This window comes from Clupea harengus, chromosome 14 (genome assembly GCF_900700415.2).
Source record: "Clupea harengus chromosome 14, Ch_v2.0.2, whole genome shotgun sequence".
Classification (NCBI taxonomy): Eukaryota; Metazoa; Chordata; class Actinopteri; order Clupeiformes; family Clupeidae; genus Clupea; species Clupea harengus.
Window position 1 is genome coordinate 1,756,749 of NC_045165.1, and position 27,292 is coordinate 1,784,040.

General features: G+C 48.1%; 2 protein-coding genes across 3 annotated transcripts in view; both read right to left on the reverse strand.

Moving 5' to 3' along the window:
* Positions 1-404: 404 nt before the first annotated feature.
* On the reverse strand, positions 405-20,590 carry LOC105911214 (consortin). The gene is made up of 3 exons (XM_031580128.2): positions 19,917-20,590; positions 4,133-4,277; positions 405-3,060 (listed from the first exon to the last, which is right to left on the reverse strand). Exons 1-3 carry the CDS (start codon positions 20,337-20,339, stop codon positions 2,852-2,854), a joined length of 777 nt encoding a protein of 258 aa, XP_031435988.1. The 5' UTR covers positions 20,340-20,590; the 3' UTR covers positions 405-2,851.
* LOC116223443 (consortin-like) overlaps positions 20,590-27,292 on the reverse strand; it is a 31,488-nt gene continuing 24,785 nt past the window's right edge. For both annotated transcript variants that reach the window (XM_031580127.2, XM_031580126.2), the window contains exons 7-9: positions 25,558-25,579; positions 25,181-25,316; positions 20,590-20,793 (exon numbers count right to left, since the gene is read on the reverse strand). In XM_031580127.2, coding sequence (XP_031435987.1) covers positions 20,606-20,793; positions 25,181-25,316; positions 25,558-25,579 — 346 coding nt within the window. In that variant the 3' untranslated portion in view covers positions 20,590-20,605. The remainder of the gene's footprint in view (positions 20,794-25,180; positions 25,317-25,557; positions 25,580-27,292) is intronic.

Below are 27,292 nucleotides of genomic sequence, written 5' to 3' on the forward strand. Positions count from 1 at the left end.
GGTCACATGCACTTCACTCGATTTAGAATCACAGGAACTCAAGACTGGGTGACTTCTTAAAAAACCTGTTCCAGGCAATGCGATGTTCAGCAAAGTGGGCCTACATACTACACGGGAGACTGCAGCTAAATTAAAGGCTATGATGTTAATAGACTATGTATAGACTTGGCACTCTGAGATTCCTCTGAATGAAGAGTGCGTTACAAATAAAATTAATTTTTATTATTATTATTACTACTATGTGGTATTAAATGAATCAGAGAAAAGGATAGAGCTTTGACTTTAACACAGTCTCTTTTCTCATGATCACTTCTTGATTTGTGTAGACATAGAAGTGTTTATTTACCGTGAACAAACAAACAAAATGCAATGGATAGAAAGGACAAGAACACAACAAGAGACAATTCAGTCCCAACAATAAGATTTATTTACCAGAGGAAAAAAGGTATCAGCATCCCATACCATAACCTTTACATTTCATAAGCCCAATACCTTAAAGAAAAGACAGTGAAAATCAGATAAGGACGTTAAAAATGTGTAATATTTGCGTAATATTTACAGTTTAAAAAACTAAAACATGGTAAACCCTTCAGAAATAAAAGTCAGTCAGTCCCATAACAGACATATTAAAGAAGCTATTTTTTTTCTCCATTGGACAGCTCTCTTCACGAGCAGCCCTGCTACTAGCAGATGGAGGGGAAGAAAACAGAGAGAGAGAGAGAGAGAGAGAGAGAAAGAGAAAGAAAGAGAGAGAGAGAGAAAGGTAATACCCACATAGCGTCCAGGTAGTGAAAAAAAAGAGGACATGCGTATTTCAATGTTCTTTTTTTTTTTTTTTTTTTTTAAGTTGCTTCTTTTCACAAAGCTTTTCACTACAGTACATTAAATAAATACGTCATTGAATGCACACTCTGATTAAGACTGTTGCCTGAGCCAGCCAGGCAACACGTGCAAATGAAGAGAAAACGGACACATACAGGCCAACCCACCTGTCTGGCCTTCATACCTGAAGCGACGCAGACCTCTTTCTAAATGAAGCAGCCCTGCTGCAGACCACTTCCTCTACAAGGCTTAACTTCATCTTCCAATTGGCCTACATGCTCTCATTAGGCGGGTTTCCATTGCAGTTTTGCGCCAAATTGAAGCAAGGTTTTTGAACACAATTGCGAATGGTCTGTGTTTCCATTGAGTAATATTATGGGATTAAAGCTGGGGGTTCTCCTCTGGCGATAGTCATTCCAGGTAAACATGGCAACGGATCTCCAAGATCTGATAAGTCTTGGCACTTTAATTTAGATTGCATCCACCAATAGTCGTGATGGTGTTCGAATAATCAAATAATCATCGATAATAATCATAGGCGACGAGTTCTAGGGCATGTGATGCACGTCATTATTATCGTGAGGCAACCGATGATCCTCATAAATATTTGCATTTTGTTGTAGCTTGTTTTCTAGATTTGCAGTAGGCTCATTTCTTTATCTCGAACCAACAGTAAGAATAATTCTGTCTCCTTGTTAGACCACATAAAATGCGTAATGTTTTTGAACGTAGTGTCACGTGACTCACTTAAATACTTGCTTAAAATGTTTCCATTTTGCTAAATATTGTTGCTTTGTTGCCTTGTCTGAAAAACCATCCCATGCGAGCGTAAACATGTCTTTTGCGATATCAGATTTATTTTGAACTAAATTCACTTTTCAAATTGCGCATTATGCAGGTTTATGGAAACGCGCCTATTGTCACCCAATTTAGTTTGACTTGGTTTAGAGAGGACAGAAAAAAAAATCAAAGTACACATCTGTGCATTGTCACCTAGCAGTACATTAACAAGGACAGAAATCCAGGACTAAAAGACAAATATAACACAATCTAAGTCTGAGGGAAAAATAATACAAATCAAATTGATCAACTCCTTCCATCGCAGTAGCATACATAGAGGTACGAGTGAAGAGTATGCATTCTTCGTACTGACACCGTTAGGAATAACATCAATAGTAAGCGTGACGGTCGAGACGACGTCCTGAACCATAGTAAGCGTGACGGTCGAGCCGCCGCCCTGAACCTGTGTGGTTTTCACCACGCCTACACGTACATATGCTCTGTCTATAGTACCATACTGGTCTTTAGAATATAGCATCAAAAACATTCTTCAAAAGAGACACATATTGCTTTCCTCGTCCCTGCCGCAGTCCCGTGTAAAAGAGTGGACGATGCTACCTTCAGGCTCCGCGCTGCTTATTATTGAATGCCAGCTGGCCTTCCATTTAATGTAAAGTGATGTCTAAAATCAAAAACAATATCCTAGGAAAAAAAAGAAGAAAAGAAAGAAACCCAAAACAAATAAAAGCACATCCGAACTGATCAGAATGTTCATTTCAAGGTTGGAGGTGGCAGTAGACATTTAGCTGCATCATTCTGAAACTGGCCAATCGGCTGCTTCCTGTTGAGGGTTTCCATGGTTGCGTGTGGAATCCCCTGTGTAAAGCTGACAGCCTCGTGGTGATGTGTGTGTTGTGCTCAGTAAACAGCCCGTGGGGCCGTCCTCCCAGAAGCATCGCCTTCGCCTCGGTAGGCTTCTGTGGAGGAAACCCACTCGTGCCTTTACACCAATCAAACAGCAGAGGGCGCTCAGGAGCTGGAGCAGGCCTCAGCTGCCAGGTTAAGATGATTTTCTTCTGGGGTTTCGCTACATGCTAACCCTGAGACACACAACATACAGGGCGGTTCAGTGTCTTTAAAAACGTTTAGGGGAAAGGGCCTCAGCTTGTCCTCTACACACACACACACACACACACACGCACACACACGCACGCACGTCTTTGAAGGTCCTTCTGCTGCCCCAGCCACGCTATGAGCTGGGGGAGAACCAGTGTTTGAGTTCGGCCATGCCTCGCTGGACCTGCTGAACGTAGAAGTCCATGTTGTGAGAGAAGTCCGTGCAGACGCTGGACTGGGCGTCGCCCACCGTGCAGTACAGCGCCGTCCCGCCCACACTGATCACCACGGTAGCCAGACACAGGAGGAGGAGGAGCGCCCACGAGTCTCCGCCCACTTCATCTGCAGGGTAAATATGTTTGGGTAAGATACGACAGTATATAATGATGCATATGTTTGGGTAAGATACGACAGTACATAATGATGCATATGTTTGGGTAAGATACGACCGTATAGAATGATGCATAGGTTTGGGTAAGATACGACCGTATATAATGATGCATAGGTTTGGGTAAGATACGACAGTATACAATGATGCATAGGTTTGGGTAAGATACGACCGTATATAATGATGCATAGGTTTGGGTAAGATACGACAGTATACAATGATGCATAGGTTTGGGTAAGATACGACCGTATATAATGATGCATAGGTTTGGGTAAGATACGACAGTACATAATGATGCATAGGTTTGGGTAAGATACGACCGTATATAATGATGCATAGGTTTGGGTAAGATACGACCGTATATAATGATACATAGGTTTGGGTAAGATACGACAGTATACAATGATGCATAGGTTTGGGTAAGATACGACAGTATATAATGATGCATAGGTTTGGGTATGATACGACAGTATATAATGATGCATAGGTTTGGGTAAGATACGACAGTATATAATGATGCATAGGTTTGGGTATGATACGACAGTATATAATGATGCATAGGTTTGGGTAAGATATGACACTATACATACAGTACCAGTCAAAAGTTTTTTCTTTACTTTTATTATTTTCTACATTGTAGATTAATACTGAAGACATTTAAACTACGAAAGAACACATATGGAATTATGTACTAAACAAAAAAAAGTGTTATCTACAATGTAGAAAATAATAAAAGTAAAGAAAAAACTTCTCAAAAAAATTAGAAGGTGTGTCCAAACTTTTGACTGGTACTGTATAATGATGCATATGTTTGGGTAAGATACGACCGTATATAATAATGCCATCATTTTCCTTAACCTCAGCACCACCTCACCAGATCTAACCTTACGCACCCAAAACTACTAGATATCTACCCAGGCACTGGGCTCTGTAAACCGCCTTGAGACAATGTTATTGTTTTGGCGCTATATGAATCAAATTGAATTGAATCTATAGGACATATCTATGAGCGGGGGAGGTGTTCACCTTGGTCGAAGCCGTCGTCAGGCTCCCTGAAGCGGACCTTGCGTTTGGGGAGGGCCTTGGGGTTGGGGGCGGGCCGGGAGGAGTTGGCCTCCTCCAGAGAGGCGCGTCTCTTTAGGATGGAGACCAGACCTGAGGCGGGGGCGATCTGAGGAGGGAGGAGAGAGAGAGAGAGAGAGGAGGGAGGAGAGAGGAGGGAGGAGAGAGGTAGGAGTTAAAACAGGAAGCACTGAAATCACAGTCTAACAAAGCAGCACAGTACCGGAAGTGATCCAGGGTTAGAGCAGCGTGTCCTCACTTTGGCCGATCAATATGTGACAAAGAATGGAAGTAGAGCAGTCACCACACCTAGCCTCACTCCGTGCCTCACTCCTGGCCTCACTCCTGGCCTCACTTCCTGCCTCACTTCCTGCCTCACTCCGGGCCTCAGACCTGGCCTCACTCCTGGCCTCACTTCCTGCCTCACTTCCTGCCTCACTCCGGGCCTCAGACCTGGCCTCACTCCTGGCCTCACTTCCTGCCTCACTTCCTGCCTCACTCCGGGCCTCAGACCTGGCCTCACTCCGTGCCTCACCTGGCCTCACACCTCTGGCCTCACTCCTGGCCTCAGACGTGGCCTCACTCCTCTGGCCTCACTCCCGGCCTCACTCCTAGTCACCACACCTGGCCTCAGACGTGGCCTCAGACGTGGCCTCACTCCTGGCCTCACACCTGGCCTCACACCTGGCCTCACTCCTAGCCTCACTCCGTGCCTCACACCTGGCCTCACACCTGGCCTCACACCTGGCCTCACTCCTCTGGCCTCACTCCCGGCCTCACTCCTAGTCACCACACCTGGCCTCACTCCCGGCCTCACACCTGGCCTCACTCCGTGCCTCAGACCTGGCCTCACTCCGTGCCTCACACCTGGCCTCACACCTGGCCTCACACCTGGCCTCACTCCGTGCCTCACTCCTCTGGCCTCACTCCTGGGTCTACTGCGTGCCTCACTCCGTGCCTCACTCCTCTGGCCTCACACCTGGCCTCACTCCGTGCCTCACTCCGTGCCTCACTCCTGGCCTCACTCCTGCGTCTACTGCGTGACAAACCTGCATTCTGCCTACAGCACCACAGACCCAGGGTTGCTGGTATGACAGTCAGAGCACAACCTCAACCGCAGTAATGGCACTCAGTCACGCAGTACTTGAGAAACACACAAAAAAAAGGTCTTGATTTTTAAAGGGGCCCAATAGAAGAAAGGAACACTACGCTACAAGACTGCAGGAAGGTGCAACTCAGAGGGTGTTCTGACCATATTTCACCACTTGGGGGCAGTGTGTCATACTTTGTGTTCCACCCACAGTGGTCAGTGTATCACCATATTACCCAACACAAGCGCTTCCAACACTCTGACGAGGCCTATATTCAACAACTACAGCAGCCTCCACAGCTGCTACCACAACATAACATAACATGGTACGAATCAACCAACAAATATAGGCCACAACAAAAGTCACATATTACGTGACGTCCCCAAAACAGACACCTGGTGAAGCGCTTCATTTCTTAAGTGGCCTGTGCAGTGCCCCCTGCGTCACTGCCTGAGCTGTTCCATGTTAATAATAATAATAATAATTAATTTAATTTGTAATGTACTCTTCATTCAGAAGAATTTCAGAGTGCCAATGTTGGGGAGTCATTCACTGCCTGAGCCTCTCTACGTTGGGGAGTAATTCACTGCCTGAGCTGGTTCATGTTGGGGAGTCATTCACTGCCTGAGCTGGTCCATGTTAATAATAATAATAATAATAATAATAATAATAATTAATTTAATTTGTAATGTACTCTGTTGGGGAGTAATTCCAGACCGTCTCAGAGACAATCAGCCCTAACACCAGTGGAGACGCCGCGGCTCTAGCAGCTCGGCTCGAGGGAAATCTTTCCTCCTCCATTAATAATGCAGAGAGGAAACAGGCTACACACACACACACACACACACACACACACACACACACACACACACACACACACACACACACACACACACACACACACACACACACACACACACACACACACAGGTGGGAATGCAGGGTCACTGTTACATCACCAGCCAACCGGCCCAAGCAACAGTAAAGGTCGCAGGAAGGTCGCCTCCAGTATCTGCATCTGCCCGCCTCCCTCGGGCCGAGCTTGACCAGACCGGGGCCGAAACCTGAGGAGTGCTGATCGGGTCCGCCGCTGACCCAGAGAGAGAGTAGCCCGTGAACAAACGAACAGATCCAAACACAGGCAGCACTACAGCCCTCTGGCCCTGGGCCTGTACACACTACAGTACGATCACTGGACATACAGAAGAGGACACACACACACACACACACACACACACACACACACAGTCCTCTGGCCCTGGGCCTGTACACACTACAGTACGGTCACTGGACATACAGAAGAGGGGACACACACACACACACACACACACACACACACACACACACACACACAGAGCCCTCTGGCCCTGGGCCTGTACACACTACAGTACGATCACTGGACATACAGAAGAGCACACACACACACACACACACACACACACACACACACACACACACACACACACACACACACACACACACACACACACAGTCCTCTGGCCCTGGGCCTGTACACACTACAGTACGGTCACTGGACATACAGAAGAGGGGACACACACACACACACACACACACACACACACACACAGACACAGACACAGACACAGACACAGACACAGACACACACACACACACAGACACAGTCCTCTGGCCCTGGGCCTGTACACACTACAGTACGGTCACTGGACATACAGAAGAGGACACACACACACACACACACACACACACACACACACACACACACACACACACACAGACACACACACAGTCCTCTGGCCCTGGGCCTGTACACACTACAGTACGATCACTGGACATACAGAAGAGGACACACACACACACACACACACACACACACACACAGACACACACACACACACACACACACACACACACGGAAATGTAAAGTATCAAGTCCAAAGTCAGCCAGCAGAGAGCAGGTTTAAGGAACACCAAACAGGAAACAAGGTTTTTTTATAAACAGTGTTGATACCCACTACTGATTTATGTGGAGAGAGAGAGAGACAGAGAGGGAGAGAGAGAGAGAGAGAGAGGGAGAGAGAGAGAGAGACAGAGGGAGAGAGAGAGAGAAAGAGAGGGAGAGAGAGAGAGAGAGAGGGAAAGAGAGAGAGAGAAAGAGAGGGATAGAGAGCGAGAGAGAGAGAGAGAGAGGGGGGGGGGGGGGGAGATCTACAGTAAAGGTGGGTTGTGAGTATAGCAGACATCTGCACACACACACACACACAAACAGTAAAAGCTTTAATAAGCCCCGGGCAATGAAAAGCGGACGAGTAGTCGGAAGTAGAGTGACATTTGATCAGCACCTCAACCTCCGTGTGCCGAAATGAAAAATGAGCCGTCAGCACCTTTCACCGGGGGGGGGGGGGGGAGAGAGTGTTACCCAGCCACACTTTATCAGTCGGGACAGAAGAGGACTCAGGCTGGCCGGCACCCTTTCTTTCAGGATTAGCCAGCAGCTGAGCCTCCATGTGCACTCAGCACAACCCAGCTGCACACAGGACTAAGAATAAAGGTGGCGGGTGGGGGCGGGGGGTGGATGGGGGGGCGGTCTAGGCTGGGTCTCGTGGCATTTTTAGCCATTCCACACATTTCTCTCAGACAAGACCTTTTTTGGCCTGGGCCGTGTGGCCTAATTGAAAGCGTATGCTACCTTCTTAACGACGAGCACCTCCCCCCCCCCCCCCCCCCCCCGGTTCCACAATAGGTCTGTCACGTTTGGGGCTCCTCGAGTTCTCCAGTCCCAAAGATCCGCTTCTATTAAACGGTGTTGACAGACAACCCGTGATGGAAGGCAGGAAGGAAGGAAGCACAGCGTGCCATGACGACCCCCAGAGACACGTTTCAAAGGAAAGGTCCCGTGCCTAACTGCAGAGGCAAGGTGATAAATAGTAGGGGATACAGCTTCTTTGGGACTGTCATCAGAAAACCCTCCAGGGGTCATGGGGTCAGGGGTCAAAGGTCAAATAAACACTGGGCCGAGTGCATGCAATAGATCTTCTGAAGGTCATACTTCATTTTCCACTCATTCACACCCAATTTTACACATTAAAAAAGTCAGCATATATAAATAAATCTACGCTTTAAATAACCTGAATGTGAACCTCCCTCGACCTCACTCAAACCCTCACCCTCGACCTCAGTCAAACCCTCACCCTCGACCTCACTCAAACCCTCGACCTCACTCAAACCTTCACCCTTCACCCTCGACCTCACTCAAACCTTCAACCTCACTCAAACCTTCGCCCTCGACCTCGACCTCACTCAAACCTTCACCCTCTACCTCACTCAAACCTTCACCCTCAATCAAACCCTCACCTTCAACCTCACTCAAACCTTCAACCTCACTCAAACCTTCACCCTCGACCTCACTCAAACCTTCAACCTCACTCAAACCTTCACCCTCGACCTCACTCAAACCCTCACCCTCGACCTCACTCAAACCTTCAACCTCACTCAAACCTTCAACCTCACTCAAACCTTCACCCTCGACCTCACTCAAACCTTCAACCTCACTCAAACCTTCACCCTCGACCTCACTCAAACCTTCAACCTCACTCAAACCTTCAACCTCACTCAAACCTTCACCCTCGACCTCACTCAAACCTTCAACCTCACTCAAACCTTCACCCTCGACCTCACTCAAACCTTCACCTCGACCTCACTCAAACCCTCACCCTCGACCTCACTCAAACCTTCAACCTCAATCAAACCTTCACCCTCGACCTCACTCAAACCCTCGACCTCACTCAAACCTTCAACCTCAATCAAACCTTCACCCTCGACCTCACTCAAACCTTCAACCTCACTCAAACCTTCACCCTCGACCTCACTCAAACCCTCACCCTCGACCTCACTTAAACCTTCAACCTCGACCTCACTCAAACCTTCACCCTTTACCTCACTCAAACCTTCAACCTTCAACCTCACTCAAACCTTCACCCTCGACCTCACTCAAACCTTCACCCTCGACCTCACTCAAACCTTCAACCTCGACCTCACTCAAACCTTCAACCTCAATCAAACCTTCACCCTCGACCTCACTCAAACCTTCACCCTCGACCTCACTCAAACCTTCAACCTCGACCTCACTCAAACCTTCAACCTCAATCAAACCTTCACCCTCGACCTCACTCAAACCTTCAACCTCACTCAAACCTTCACCCTCGACCTCACTCAAACCTTCAACCTCACTCAAACCTTCAACCTCACTCAAACCTTCACCCTCGACCTCACTCAAACCTTCAACCTCACTCAAACCTTCACCCTCGACCTCACTCAAACCTTCACCCTCGACCTCACTCAAACCCTCACCCTCGACCTCACTCAAACCTTCAACCTCAATCAAACCTTCACCCTCGACCTCACTCAAACCCTCGACCTCACTCAAACCTTCAACCTCCAATCAAACCTTCACCCTCGACCTCACTCAAACCTTCAACCTCACTCAAACCTTCACCCTCGACCTCACTCAAACCTTCAACCTCACTCAAACCTTCACCCTCGACCTCACTCAAACCTTCACCCTCGACCTCACCCAAACCTTCAACCTCACTCAAACCTTCACCCTCGACCTCACTCAAACCTTCACCCTCGACCTCACTCAAACCTTCACCCTCGACCTCACTCAAACCTTCAACCTCACTCAAACCTTCACCCTCGACTTCACTCAAACCTTCACCCTCGACCTCACTCAAACCTTCAACCTCACTCAAACCTTCAACCTCACTCAAACCTTCACCCTCGACCTCACTCAAACCTTCAACCTCACTCAAACCTTCACCCTCGACCTCACTCAAACCTTCACCCTCGACCTCACTCAAACCCTCACCCTCGACCTCACTCAAACCTTCAACCTCAATCAAACCTTCACCCTCGACCTCACTCAAACCCTCGACCTCACTCAAACCTTCAACCTCAATCAAACCTTCACCCTCGACCTCACTCAAACCTTCAACCTCACTCAAACCTTCACCCTCGACCTCACTCAAACCCTCACCCTCGACCTCACTTAAACCTTCAACCTCGACCTCACTCAAACCTTCACCCTTTACCTCACTCAAACCTTCAACCTCAACCTCACTCAAACCTTCAACCTCGACCTCACTCAAACCTTCACCCTCGACCTCACTCAAACCTTCCCCCTCGACCTCACTCAAACCTTCAACCTCGACCTCACTCAAACCTTCAACCTCACTCAAACCTTCACCCTCGACCTCACTCAAACCTTCACCCTCGACCTCACTCAAACCTTCAACCTCGACCTCACTCAAACCTTCAACCTCAATCAAACCTTCACCCTCGACCTCACTCAAACCTTCACCCTCGACCTCACTCAAACCTTCAACCTCGACCTCACTCAAACCTTCAACCTCAATCAAACCTTCACCCTCTACCTCACTCAAACCTTCAACTATGCTGACAGTGTGAGCTCTCGGTGTTACCTCAGAGAACACAACAGGAAGAAGCATCTCTCTCTCTCTCTCTCTCTGTGTGTGTGTGTGTGTGTGTGTGTGTGTGAAAGGCTGTCTGTGTACAGCCATATTGGACCTCGACCACAGCGTGGGCCATAAATCTCTTTCACCACCAAAACATTAACATAACAAGTCTTTGTATGTCTGTGAAACCTCAGACCCGACCACGGAGAGCCCACGCTTCAGACGCGTCACTAACATCAAGCACCATCTCCCATAATGCACCATCTCCCATAATGCCCCGGGGGAGCCTCACTGGCAGCACAGGGCGCGAGGGTCAAAAGGCAAAAGCAGAAGACGGAAGAGAAAAAAGAAACTTAATAACAGAAATAAAAGTCGCTCGGTCTTCAGCATTGAACGTCAACGTTCCAGGTGTTTTTCAGCAGCTTTCCCCGAGCGGATCTACTGGAGTGTTCCACAAACGCTCCCAGAACAGCAATATTCCCCGACCGAGCAGCTTTGGACTCCACTCATCCATAGAGGGTCATCAAAATCCCATCTCCAGCAGTCCTGGCAGTGCCAGCCTCAGACCCCTTTACCACCCATCTAAACACAGGCACTCGATAAGATCAGATCACCACCCATCTAAACACAGGCACTCGAGTAAGATCACCACCCATCTAAACACAGGCACTCGAGTAAGATCAGATCAGAACCCATCTAAACACAGGCACTCGATAAGATCAGATCAGATCCCATCTAAACACAGGCATTCGATAAGATCAGATCAGATCCCATCTAAACACAGGCACTCGATAAGATCAGATCAGAACCCATCTAAACACAGGCATTCGAGTAAGATCAGATCACCACCCATCTAAACACAGGCATTCGATAAGATCAGATCACCACCCATCTAAACACAGGCATTCGATAAGATCAGATCACCACCCATCTAAACACAGGCACTCGATAAGATCAGATCAGATCCCATCTAAACACAGGCACTCGATAAGATCAGATCAGATCCCATCTAAACACAGGCACTCGATAAGATCAGATCCCATCTAAACACAGGCATTCGAGTAAGATCAGATCAGAACCCATCTAAACACAGGCACTCGATAAGATCAGATCAGAACCCATCTAAACACAGGCACTCGATAAGATCAGATCAGAACCCATCTAAACACAGGCACTCGATAAGATCAGATCAGAACCCATCTAAACACAGGCACTCGATAAGATCAGATCAGAACCCATCTAAACACAGGCATTCGAGTAAGATCAGATCAGATCCCATCTAAACACAGGCACTCGATAAGATCAGATCAGATCCCATCTAAACACAGGCACTCGATAAGATCAGATCAGATCCCATCTAAACACAGGCACTCGATAAGATCACAGCACCACCCATCTAAACACAGGCACTCGATAAGATCAGATCAGATCCCATCTAAACACAGGCACTCGATAAGATCAGATCAGATCCCATCTAAACTCAGGCACTCGATAAGATCAGATCAGAACCCATCTAAACACAGGCACTCGATAAGATCAGATCAGAACCCATCTAAACACAGGCACTCGATAAGATCAGATCAGAACCCATCTAAACACAGGCATTCGATAAGATCAGATCAGATCCCATCTAAACACAGGCACTCGATAAGATCAGATCACCACCCATCTAAACACAGGCATTCGAGTAAGATCAGATCAGATCCCATCTAAACACAGGCACTCGATAAGATCAGATCAGAACCCATCTAAACACAGGCATTCGATAAGATCAGATCAGAACCCATCTAAACACAGGCACTCGATAAGATCAGATCAGATCCCATCTAAACACAGGCACTCGATAAGATCAGATCACCACCCATCTAAACACAGGCATTCGAGTAAGATCAGATCAGATCCCATCTAAACACAGGCACTCGATAAGATCAGATCACCACCCATCTAAACACAGGCATTCGAGTAAGATCAGATCAGATCCCATCTAAACACAGGCACTCGATAAGATCAGATCACCACCCATCTAAACACAGGCATTCGAGTAAGATCAGATCAGAACCCATCTAAACACAGGCACTCGATAAGATCAGATCACCACCCATCTAAACACAGGCACTCGATAAGATCAGATCAGAACCCATCTAAACACAGGCATTCGAGTAAGATCAGATCACCACCCATCTAAACACAGGCATTCGAGTAAGATCAGATCAGAACCCATCTAAACACAGGCACTCGATAAGATCAGATCAGATCCCATCTAAACACAGGCACTCGAGTAAGATCAGATCAGAACCCATCTAAACACAGGCACTCGATAAGATCAGATCAGATCCCATCTAAACACAGGCACTCGAGTAAGATCAGATCAGATCCCATCTAAACACAGGCACTCGAGTAAGATCAGATCAGAACCCATCTAAACACAGGCACTCGATAAGATCAGATCAGAACCCATCTAAACACAGGCACTCGAGTAAGATCAGATCAGAACCCACCTAAACACAGGCACTCGATAAGATCAGATCACCACCCATCTAAACACAGGCACTCGAGTAAGATCAGATCAGAACCCATCTAAACACAGGCATTCGAGTAAGATCAGATCAGATCCCATCTAAACACAGGCACTCGATAAGATCAGATCAGATCCCATCTAAACACAGGCACTCGATTAAGATCAGATCAGATCCCATCTAAACACAGGCACTCGATAAGATCACAGATCCCATCTAAACACAGGCACTCGATAAGATCAGATCAGATCCCATCTAAACACAGGCACTCGATAAGATCAGATCAGATCCCATCTAAACACAGGCACTCGATAAGATCAGATCAGAACCATCTAAACACAGGCACTCGATAAGATCAGATCAGAACCATCTAAACACAGGCACTCGATAAGATCAGATCAGATCCCATCTAAACACAGGCACTCGATAAGATCAGATCAGATCCCATCTAAACACAGGCACTCGATAAGATCAGATCAGATCCATCTAAACACAGGCACTCGATAAGATCAGATCAGAACCCATCTAAACACAGGCACTCGATAAGATCAGATCAGATCCCATCTAAACACAGGCACTCGATAAGATCAGATCAGATCCCATCTAAACACAGGCACTCGATAAGATCAGATCAGATCCCATCTAAACACAGGCACTCGATAAGATCAGATCAGATCCCATCTAAACACAGGCACTCGATAAGATCAGATCAGATCCCATCTAAACACAGGCACTCGATAAGATCAGATCAGATCCATCTAAACACAGGCACTCGATAAAGATCAGATCAGATTCCCATCTAAACACAGCACTCGATAAGATCAGATCAGAACCCATCTAAACACAGGCACTCGATAAGAATCAGATCAGAACCCATCTAACCATCTAAAAACCACAACAGGCACCTCGATAAGATCAGATCAGAACCCATCTAAACACAGGCATTCGAGTAAGATCAGATCACCACCATCTAAAACACAGGCATTCGAGTAAGAATCAGATCAGAACCCATCTAAACACAGGCACTGATAAGATCAGATCAGATCCATCTAAACACAGGCACTCGAGTAAGATCAGATCAGAACCCATCTAAACACAGGCACTCGATAAGATCAGATCAGATCCCATCTAAACACAGGCACTCGAGTAAGATCAGATCAGATCCCATCTAAACACAGGCACTCGAGTAAGATCAGATCAGAACCCATCTAAACACAGGCACTCGATAAGATCAGATCAGAACCCATCTAAACACAGGCACTCGAGTAAGATCAGATCAGAACCCACCTAAACACAGGCACTCGATAAGATCAGATCACCACCCATCTAAACACAGGCACTCGAGTAAGATCAGATCAGAACCCATCTAAACACAGGCATTCGAGTAAGATCAGATCAGATCCCATCTAAACACAGGCACTCGATAAGATCAGATCAGATCCCATCTAAACACAGGCACTCGATAAGATCAGATCAGATCCCATCTAAACACAGGCACTCGATAAGATCACAGCACCACCCATCTAAACACAGGCACTCGATAAGATCAGATCAGATCCCATCTAAACACAGGCACTCGATAAGATCAGATCAGATCCCATCTAAACACAGGCACTCGATAAGATCAGATCAGAACCCATCTAAACACAGGCACTCGATAAGATCAGATCAGAACCCATCTAAACACAGGCACTCGATAAGATCAGATCAGATCCCATCTAAACACAGGCACTCGATAAGATCAGATCAGATCCCATCTAAACACAGGCACTCGATAAGATCAGATCAGATCCCATCTAAACACAGGCACTCGATAAGATCAGATCAGAACCCATCTAAAACACAGGCACTCGATAAGATCAGATCAGAACCCATCTAAACACAGGCACTCGATAAGATCAGATCAGATCCCATCTAAACACAGGCACTCGATAAGATCAGATCAGATCCCATCTAAACACAGGCACTCGATAAGATCAGATCAGATCCCATCTAAACACAGGCACTCGATAAGATCAGATCAGAACCCATCTAAACACAGGCACTCGATAAGATCAGATCAGATCCCATCTAAACACAGGCACTCGATAAGATCAGATCAGATCCCATCTAAACACAGGCACTCGATAAGATCAGATCAGATCCCATCTAACACAGGCACTCGATAAGATCAGATCAGAACCCATCTAAACACAGGCACTCGATAAGATCAGATCAGAACCCATCTAAACACAGGCACTCGATAAGATCAGATCACCACCCATCTAAACACAGGCATTCGATAAGATCAGATCCCATCTAAACACAGGCACTCGATAAGATCAGATCAGAACCCATCATTGGCATCTCTTACACAGGAAGGAAGGAAGGAAGGAGAGGGAAGAAAGAAAGAAAGAAAGAAAGAAAGAAAGAAAGAAAGAAAAAAAGAAAGAAAGAAGGAAGGAAGGAAGGAGGGAAGGAAGAAAGGACGGACGCAGAAACATGAGAGGTGATGGAGGCTCGTTACCTTCAGGAGCTCTGTGCTTTCACCCTGTGCTGGAGGAGAGCGGTTCTCACATGTGCTCATGATGCTTGAAGGGCTAAAGAGAGGAAACTAGAGATAGCTCTCTCCCTCCCCGTCTCTCTCTCTCTGCCCGTCACTCTCTCTCTGCCCGTCTCTCTCTCTACCCGTCTCTCTGCCCGTCACTCTCTCTCTACCCGTCTCTCTGCCCGTCACTCTCTCTCTACCCGTCTCTCTGCCCGTCACTCTCTCTCTACCCGTCTCTCTGCCCGTCACTCTCTCTCTACCCGTCTCTCTGCCCGTCACTCTCTCTCTACCCGTCTCTCTGCCCGTCACTCTCTCTCTACCCGTCACTCTCCACGTCTCTCTCCCTCTCTCTCTCTGCCCGTCTCTCTCTCTCTCTCTCTCTCTCTCTCTCTCTCTCTCTCTCTCTCTCTCTCTCTCTCTCTCTCTCTCTCTCTCTCTCTCTCTCTCTCTCTCTCTCTCTCTCTCTCTCTCTCTCTCCCCTTCTCTCTCTCTCTCCCCTTCTCTCTCTCTCTGCCCGTCACTCTCTCTCTCTCTCCCCTTCTCTCTCTCTCTCTCTCCGTCACTCTGCCCGTCACTCTCCCTCTACCTGTGCAAACCAGCTGACTGATATTACCTTCAGTACACACAGGCTAAGCTAGCTACAGTACACACAGGCTAAGCTAGCTACAGTACACACAGGCTAAGCTAGCTACAGTACACACAGGCTATGTTACTCTGATATTACCTTCAGTACACACAGGCTATGCTAGCAGACTCTGATATTACCTTCAGTACACACAGGCTATGCTAATACCAAACAAACCATGCTAGCTAACTCAGCTGTCCAACCAGCCTCCGTCTGAAGACCACTTCTGTTCTGTACTGTACTGTTTCACCCCTGGCATCTCTCCCACCTCTACATTAGACACTTCAGCCCAAACATCCTGCCTCTTAAGAAACCTTCGCTCTAACTCTACAGCCTCTCCCACCTCCACGGCCAGAACTCACTCCTCCTCTCCCAACTCCACGGGTCAGAACTCACTCCTCCTCTCCCAACTCACTCCTCCTCCTCTCCCAACCCCACGGCCAGAACTCACTCCTCCTCTCCCAACCCCACGGCCAGAACTCACTCCTCCTCTCCCAACCCCACGGCCAGAACTCACTCCTCCTCTCCCAACTCACTCCTCCTCCTCTCCCAACCCCACGGTCAGAACTCACTTCTTCTCTCCCACCTCTACGGTCAGAACTCACTCCTCCTCTCCCAACTCCACGGTCAGAACTCACTCCTCCTCTCCCAACTCCACGGGTCAGAACTCACTCCTCCTCTCCCAACTCCACGGGTCAGAACTCACTCCTCCTCTCCCAACCCCACGGCCAGAACTCACTCCTCCTCCTCTCCCAACCCCACGGCCAGAACTCACTCCTCCTCCTCTCCCAACCCCACGGGTCAGAACTCACTCCTCCTCACCTCATGGGTTTCCCTCTGCTATTGCGCTGCTTTTCTCTCTCTCTCTCTCGCTCTCTCTCTCTCTGAAGTAACAGGTTTCTTTTACACGCTTCACTCGCGCCGACAGGGAGGAGAATTAGCACAGTGCACAGCTCCATCATTTCCACACGCCGACACTAAGTAAAGTCATGCATAGTCTCATGAGAATCACATGCCAGGCCGTCTCACACTCTGCTATAGGCAGGAGGCTGTGTGTGTGTGTGTGTGAATGTCTGTGTGTGTCTGTGTGTGTGTGAGTGTCTGTGTCTGTGTGTGTCTGTGTGTGTGTGTGTGTGTGTGTGTGTGTATGAGTGTGTGTGGGTGTGTGTGTGAGAATGTCTCAAAGACATAGTATGTGTGTGTATGCTTGTGTGCATGTGTGTATGTGTGTGTGTCATTCTCTCACCTCTATTTGTGTGTACAAGCTGTTTCTCTCTCTTTCTCTCTCTCTCTGTAAGTGTGTGTGTGTGTGTGTGTGTGTGCGCATTCTTTTCTTTCTCCCTCCCTAAGTGTGAGTGTGTGAGTGTGTTTTCACATGGTCACATGTACCCCTCCAGTTGAGCGTGTGATTATTCTCAGAAGTGAGTTAATGGCAAAGCCCTTGTGGGCAGCCGTGTGTGTAGGGAACAGTGTGTGTGTGTGTGTGTGTGTGTGGAGAGAACAGTGTGTGTGTGTGTGTGTGGAGAGAACAGTGTGTGTGTGTGTGTGTGTGTGTGTGTGTGTGTATGTAGAGAACAGCGTGTGTGTGTGTGTGTGTGTGGAGAGAACAGCGTGTGTGTGTGTGGAGAGAACAGCGTGTGTGGAGAGAACAGTGTGTGTGTGTGTGGAGAGAACAGCGTGTGTGGAGAGAACAGTGTGTGTGTGTGTGGAGAGAACAGCGTGTGTGGAGAGAACCGTGTGTGTGGAGAGAACAGCGTGTGTGTGTGTGGAGAGAACAGCGTGTGTGGAGAGAACAGTGTGTGTGTGTGTGGAGAGAACAGTGTGTGTGTGTGTGTGTGTGTGGAGGGAACAGCGTGTGTGTGGGTGTGTGTGTGTGTGTGTGTGGAGGGAACAGCGTGTGTGGAGGGATCGGGCGTACAGAAGGTAAAAGTCCATAAGCACCCTGATAACTGCATACACACACACACACACACACACACACACACACACACACACACACACACACACACACACACACACACACACACACACACACACACACACACACACACACACACACACACACAATGACACATCTGGTTTCATATGTGCTACATGTTGCTCATAGAAACAGTTGCTTAGAGACCGAAAAGAATGAGGAAGCTTTTTTGCATGAGGCTTCAGTCCCTGGACTAGTTTAGAGTTTGTGAGTGTGTGTGTGTTTAGAGTTTGTGTTCTAGAAGGTCCTGGATCACATGAGGTTCTAGAAGGTCCTGGATCACATGAGGTTCTAGAAGGTCCTGGATCACATGAGGTTCTAGATCACATGAGGTTCTAGATCACATGAGGTTCTAGAAGGTCCTGGATCACATGAGGTTCTAGATGTCCTGGACTAGTTTAGAGCGTGTGAGTGAGTGTGTGTGTGTGTGTTCTAGAAGTCCTGGGTCACATGCTCAGAGTCACCCACAGGGGTGTGCAGCCCGATACATCAAAGCCCTAATTGTTACGTTTCATCTGGCACAGCTGGGCTCTGTGTGTGTGTGTGTGTGTGTGTGTGTGTGTGTGTGTGTGTGTGTGGGCTTACACGGTTTTGCTGCTTTGTTTCATTGAGGGGAAAAGGCTGTAATCATGACATCACTCACTGCACGCTGACTGAGAAGCACATTTTTGGGAGGGCAAGACAGTCACCAAAAAGACAAAACCCTTATTGATGCGTTCCCTTCATTCAGAGATTTGTGCCGACTGGGAAAACTCCTGTTTCATTAAGACTCAACATATGTTCTGCTAACTTCGGTACGTGCCAAAGGTGCTATATTTAAACGTCACTAACAATAAACATCACTAAGCCTTGGTATCACAGAAAAGAAGCCATCAATTATTACTACTACTACTACTACTGCTGCTGCTACTACTGCTACTGCTACTGCTGCTGTCCGAGCAAGCGGTGAAATGCTAATGTCACACACTCCACAAGAACATAAGACACACACACACACACACACACACACACACACACACACACACACACACACACACACACACAGAGATAACACACTGCTGCTGCCTGAGATGACATGTGCAGGTTGGACACACAGCGTGAACATCAACGACTTCATCATTTCAACAAGGAACATATATTTCACTGAGCGGTCAGTCCCAGAGGTGTCTGATAAAGTACACATGGGCAACGGACCGGTGGAAACAGTTATCAAACCTCAAGAAGAACATTTGTTTAATAGCCAGCCATAAAGTTAACACAACACACACACGACTACATGGAGCTGGAAGAGCTGCACTACATATAACCACGGAAGACACTGCGCTTCAGATATCATGTGTGTGTGTGTGTGTGTGTGTGTGTATGTGTGTATGTGTGTATGTCTGTGTGTGTGTGTGTGTGTGTGTGTGTGTATGTGTGTGTAAGTGTATGTGTATAACAGACAGGCGATTCTCACCTCCTCCACCTTGATCCTCTTGGCCATGTCGTGTGTGTGTGTGTGTGTGTGTGTGTGTGTGTGTGTGTAAGTGTATGTGTATAACAGACAGGCGATTCTCACCTCCTCCACCTTGATCCTCTTGGCCATGTCGTCCAGAGTGGCAACTTTAACCGGTCCTACCGGTTCTACCGGTTCCACCGGTTCCACGCCGAGTTCCTGGTTCTGTTCCCTCTCCTCCTCAACCCCGGGGGTCTCCTCCGGTACTTCCAGCCCCACAGGTCCCCCGTCGTCCACTGCTCCTCCTCCTCCTCCTCCTCCTCCTTCCTCCTCCTCATCATCTAGCTCCAGTGCCTCCTCTCCCTCCTCCACCTCCTCTTCCTCCTCCAGCTCCTCCAGTTCCTCGTCCTCCTCTCCATCCCCGGCGGTGCGCTCCTCAGGCTGAGACGGCCTCACCTTGGCTCCTGCCTTCTGCTGCGTGTGTGTGCCGGCGGTGGTGTGTGAGAGCAGCCCGTCGGGTGTGTGTGCGGTGTGTGTGGGCTCCATGTGCTGGCCGGGCGGTGTGTGAGCCTGCGGTGGCGGTGGCAGCGTCTCCTGCCTCTCCTCTCCCGGCCCCTCCCTGCTGGGTGAGTGTGATACAACATCGGTCACTGCCGGGGCTTCTGGGAAATCCTCCGCTGGCCTGCCGTCTCTCCGAGTCTCTCCTGCTAACGCTGCCCCTGCTGCTGAAGGCCCCGCCTCCGTCCCGCCCTCTGAAGCACAGCCATTGGAGGAGGGGCTGTCAGTCAGGCCTGAGGAGCCAGTGAGAGTCTCTATGGGAAGGTGAGGGGAGGGAGTGGGGGCGGGGCGGGGGCGGGGGCGGGGTGGGACTGGCTGCTCTCTGGTGCCCCCTGCTGGCTGAGAGAGGTACTGGCAGCTGTGGAGTCATGCTGTGGGGAAGTCTCCTGCGCGTCTTTCTCCTTCTTCTCCATCGTCACTCGTGCTGAATCAGCCACGCTGCCTGGAAAACAGATCAAGTCATAAACACACCTGACGTAACCACAGGCCACCACTCACGTCTCTCACACACACACACACACACACACACAGCGCTGACATGAAAGGGGAGTACAGACGGGTGCAGCTCAGCTCTGGGAGCTGGTACAGATTGATCCTCCTCAGGGCCGTCCTCCAGCACTGCCGCCGGATCAATAATTAATGTGTGTGTGTGTGTGTGTGTGTGTGTGTGTGTGTGTGTGTGTGTGTGTGTGTCTCTCCCGGACAGCCGATTGTGTGCGCCTGCCTTTGAGGCCGTAAAACATGCCTGTCGCCACGGCGTCCGAGCTGTGTGTGAGATAGCCGTGATACGATCTACGTGTTGACGTGACGTGCATCGCAGACTCCCCCACTGCACAATGCCGCTAATTCAGCCCCGCAGCCTAGACAGATGCAGAGAAACACACACACGGCTGTATTGTGCCATCACTGGCAGAGAGGGCCGGACAGAGCAATGGGTTCACTCACACACACACACACACACACACACACACACTGTATTGTTATGGGTGAGATGCAGATAGATGGACACACACTCAGCCATATTGTGCTACCACTGGCAATGAGGGCCATTGAAAGCGAGACACACACACACACACACACACACACACACACACACACACACACACACACACACACACACACACACACACACACACACAGCTCCCTCATCTTGTTCACTTCAGTTAGCGCGTACTTGACTGAAACAAACTTTAAATTCAGATGAATTCTTGAACAATGCATGCTGAAGGCAGTAAAGCCAATGGCATTGAGGGAATCTAGTCCAATACACACACATAAATGGCGCACACACACACACACACACACACACACACACACACACATAAGCAGCATACACACACACATAAACGGCATACACACACACACACACACAGAGAAACACCACACACACACAGAAACACACCACACACACACAGAAACACACCACACACAGACACACACACACACACACACAGAATGACTGAATGAAACTTTGAAGTCCCTTCACTAGCCCCGCAGTCCTGACATATAGTCACCCCCGGCCCCGACCCCGGTCCCTTCACTGGTCTGACTTTACGGAGAGGAACTCATGTGACCCAGCTGCACTGAGCACCACAGCAGACATTTCATTTCCTTTAACCCATACTCTATTTACATAAAGGCTGAAATGTTTCAGAGCTGTGTAAGCATGTGTCAGACAGACAGACAGACAGACAGACAGCACGAGAGGGTGCTCCAGCCCCAACATAAACCCTCGTAAATTTCACTGGCAGATCATAACAACACCAACGACCAACACACATTCACTTCATGAGGACGTGAACTTCATGAGGACAACGTTAGCTTCATGAGGACATTAACTTCATGAGGACAACGTTAGCTTCATGAGGACATTAACTTCATGAGGACAATAACTTCATAAGGACATTAACTTCATGAGGACAACGTTAGCTTCATGAGGACGTGAACTTCATAAGGACAACGTTAGCGTCATAAGGACATTAACTTCATGAGGACATTAGCTTCATGAGGACGTGAACTTCATGAGGACAACGTTAGCTTCATGAGGACATTAGCTTCATGAGGACGTGAACTTCATGAGGACAACGTTAGCTTCATGAGGACAACGTTAGCTTCATGAGGTAGTGAACTTCATGAGGACATTAGCTTCATAAGGACAACGTTAGCTTCATGAGGACAACGTTAGCTTCATGAGGACGTTAGCTTCATGAGGACAACGTTAGCTTCATGAGGACAACGTTAGCTTCATGAGGACAACGTTAGCCCAGCCCTCAGGTATTACATCTCCATCTCTCAACATGGACGGATCCTCTGTGGGCAAACTAAAAATACTGAAGCAACAGCCTCAATCTTAATTAATCTCAAATTAATTTCGATCCTTAATGGTTGCATAAAGGGCAGCAACTAAACCTAAATTTCCCTCGGGATTAATAAAGTATCCATCTATCTATCTATCTATCTATCTATCTATCTAACTTATCTGTCTTTCCCACTAGCCGCCCCGGCTATGCCCTGTGTGCTTCTGTGGTCCACCCCCGTGAAAATACAAAATAAAAGCATCGCTAACTGTATTGCCAAAAATACAATGCAGGCTTTTATCAGTGGCAGAATGATGAAGAGTTATTGATAGTGATTATTGAGTTATTGATAGTGATTATTGAGTTATTGATAGTGATTATTGAGTTATTGATAATGATTACTGAGTTATTGATAGTGATGATGAAGAGTTATTGATATTAATGATGAAGAGTTATTGATAGTGATGATGAAGAGTTATTGATAGAGATGATGAAGAGTTATTGATAGTGATGATGAAGAGTTATTGATAGTGATGATCATTGAGTTATTGATAGTGATGATCATTGAGTTATTGATAGTGATGATCATTGAGTTATTGATAGTGATGATGAAGAGTTATTGATAGTGATGATCATTGAGTTATTGATAGTGATGATGAAGAGTTATTGATAGTGATGATGAAGAGTTATTGATAGTGATGATGAAGAGTTATTGATAGTGATGATGAAGAGTTATTGATAGTGATGATCATTGAGTTATTGATAGTGATGATGAAGAGTTATTGATAGTGATGATCATTGAGTTATTGATAGTGATGATCATTGAGTTATTGATAGTGATGATGAAGAGTTATTGATAGTAATGATGATGAAGAGTTATTGATAGTGATGATGAAGAGTTATTGACTGTAATGATAGAGATTAGTAATGATTATTGAGTTATTGATAGTAATGATGAAGAGTTATTGATAGTGATGATCATTGAGTTATTGATAGTGATGATCATTGAGTTATTGATAGTGATGATGAAGAGTTATTGATAGTGATGATGAAGAGTTATTGATAGTGATGATGAAGTTATTGCCCATCAGAAGGGGGAGTGGCCACTGGACCTGCACTCGCTGGCCCTTGGAAAGTGTGTGAGCAGGGCTGGGAAAAACACACACACACACACACACACACACACACACACACACACACACACACACACACACACACACACACACACACACACACACACACACACACACAATATGGATGGGCAATCAACAGTGGAATGTATCACAGTTTGTGCATGTGTATATATGTGTGTGTGTTCATGTGTGTGTGTGTGTTCATGTGTGTGTGTGTGTGTGTGTGTGTTGAGTTACGGCTCGTCACGCCTGGACTGTGAAAGTGAAACCAGGGGTGCAACACAATGCCAGGCCGCTGAGAGCAGAGCAGAGCAGAGCAGCGCACAGGTAACACACACCTCTGGTAACACACACCTCAAGTTCACGTCAGTTGCTGTACCCACAGCGCTGGAGATGGAGGGGGGCTCATCAATAACCAATGCAGGCTGCTGCAGCAGGCCACACACACACACACACAGTGACGCGCACACACACACACCCCACACACACACACACAGCTGAACGGCAGTCGGTTAGCAACTTTACGCACATATATACATACACGCGCACACGAACACTCACACACACACACACACACCACACACACACACACACACACACACAGCTGAACGGCAGTCGGTTAGCAACTTTACACACATATATACATACACGCACGCATGCACGCACGCACGCATTGCCCCCTGTCCTGCCCGTGTCCTGCCCCTGTCCTGCCCCTGCTGCATGGAGGGAATATGAGAAGCCGGTTGCATAATGAAGTCTGGGGGGGTTAGGGAAGGGGGGGGTTGACCTACCAACACCCCCCCAAGAAAAATGCACGAGTAAGTTCTTCACACCCCTGAAGTTAGGCAGCAGACCCTGGCGTCTCGCTTACATCACATCACGAGGAACCAGCTCCCTGCCACACATACTGCCAAGAGCCAACCCGAGACATGACATACAGATAGTGTAGAGTAAAGAAAGTGTGTCTCCCTGCAGAACCGCTGTGAACATCTTAATTCAACAGCCGCACACGCGTGCTCTGACCTAGAGAGATCAACCGGTTCTAAACAGATCTCGTATCCACCCTGGATGCGTGACGTTATAAAATATAATAACACACACATGGTCAGCATGACTCACGGTCATGCAGAACACACGCAAGACCTGGGCTATGTGAGATACACGGCAGTATCAAAGTGCAAATATATGGTCATTTATGCACACACACACACGCGCACACACACACACACACACATGTACAAAGATACACACACACACACACACACACACACACACACACACACACAGACACACACACACACACACACACACACGTGTGATGTGGCCATGAAACGGGACACACAGCTCACGTTGTTCTTTATCTTTCCTGGGCAGTTTGTCCGTGGTGAAGGGGGCTCACCTGTGTCACATGGGAGCAGCACAGCGCCCTCTCTCTCCTTCTCCTTCTTCTCCTCCTCCTCCTCCTCCTTCTCCTCCTCCGCTCTCGGACTCCGGCAGATTAGGCTGTTTTTCTGCACTTTGTCCACTGCTTCACTCTATACACACACACACACACACACACACACGGAGCAGGTGCATGTCATCTGGTTCACACTACACTTGTACCATGCTCAATCACTTGCTCGCTGAACTCCCTCCCTATCTCTGTTCAACACATAACGACTAGAGTCCAGGCAGAGACAGAGGTAAAGATAAAGATAAAGATAACACACACACACACACACACACACACACACACACACACACACACACACACATCTGGAACAGGAGTCTTACCTGCTCTGCTCTCAGCGCTGGCCTGCAGGGTAGAGGAACAAGAGCACAAGGAGTTAGCCGCCACCATTGCTAAAAGTTTAAGGAACTCCCCCCACCTTCCTGCCTCACACACACACACACACACTCTCTCCTTCTCTCTCGCCCCCTCCCTCCCTGTCACTCTCTCTCTTTCTCTCCCTCAGACACACTCATTCACTCTTTCTCCTTCCCTCCGTCTCTCTTTGCCTGTCTGCCTCTTTCTGCTTCTCGTACTCCTTCTGTCAAACTCTCTCTCTCTCTCTCCCTCTCTCTTTTGCCTGTTTCTCCCTCCCTCTCTCTCTACCTCTCTCTCTCTCTGTCTGTCGGTCTGTCTGTCTGTATGTCTTTGCCACTCTCCCTCTCCCTCCCTCCCTCCCTCCCTCCCTCTCTACCTCTCTCTCTACCTCTCTCTCTCTCTCCCTCTCTCCCTCTCTACCTCTCTCCCTCTCTCCCTCTCTCCCTCTCTCCCTCCCTCTCTACCTCTCTCTCTTTACCTCTCTCTGTTGGTCTGTCTGTATGTCTTTGCCACTCTCCCTCTCCCTCCCTCCCTCCCTCCCTCCCTCTCTACCTCTCTCTCTACCTCTCTCTCTCTCTCCCTCTCTCCCTCTCTACCTCTCTCCCTCTCTACCTCTCTCTCTCTCTCTCTCCCTCTCTCCCTCCCTCCCTCTCTCTGAGGGTGGCTTAAAAGGGGCCATGCAGTGCTCGTTCGGTGTGGGAATCTAATATTAGCGCGGCACATTTCCCATGCTGAAACTCTAGCGCACACACACACACACACACACACACACACACACACACACCACACACACACACACACACACACATTCCCCATGCTGAAACTCAAGCACACACACACACACACACACACACAATTCCCATGCTGAAACTCTAGCACCAGCGGCGGTCTCAGATTGCTCCGAGCACAGCAACAGGGCCGTATGTTTTAACCATCAGCGCAGGCCATCCTCACTCACCCAACACACACACACACACACACACAGATGAGGAGTGAGTGTGTGTGTGCCTGTGTGTGTGTGCAGGGGTGTCAGAGGGAAACTCAGGTGAGTTTTGATGGAGAGACGCTGTCTCACAATTTGCAAGTCTGAGCATGCACTGTAGTAAACTGCTAAATGAATAATTTGGCACCCAAGGCAGCACCCTTGTACTGAGTGTGTGTGTGTGTGTGTGTGTGTGGTGTGTGTGTGCAGCACCCTTGTACTGAGTGTGTGTGTGTGTGTGTGTGTGTGTGTGTGTGTGTGTGTGTGTGTGTGTGTGCAGCACCCTTGTACTGAGTGTGTGTGTGTGTGTGTGTGTGTGTGTGTGTGTGTTTGGTGTGTAGCACCCTTGTACTGAGGGAGCACCCGCCACAGGTCTGCAGAGAGCACGTTAGTGTCCTCTCCCTGCAGTATTAGCAGAGTCTTTCAGTAGAGCACAAAACACATTCACTTACTGTAGTGCTTTTTGGTTTTGGGTTTTGGCTCACACCATACTCAAAATAAATAAATACTAGAAATGCCAAAAGTCTACTCAAGATTGTTCCTCTCTGTAACATATCGGTGACATAACCAACTGACTCTCTGACAATGGGATTGCAAATGTTCGTCCATGTGAATGTGAAATCACCGCACGCGCGTAAATCCGGTCGCAAGTATGGTCATGAGTGTGTGTGTCTATGAGTGTGCCTATGAGTGTGTGTGTCTATGAGTGTGTGTCTATG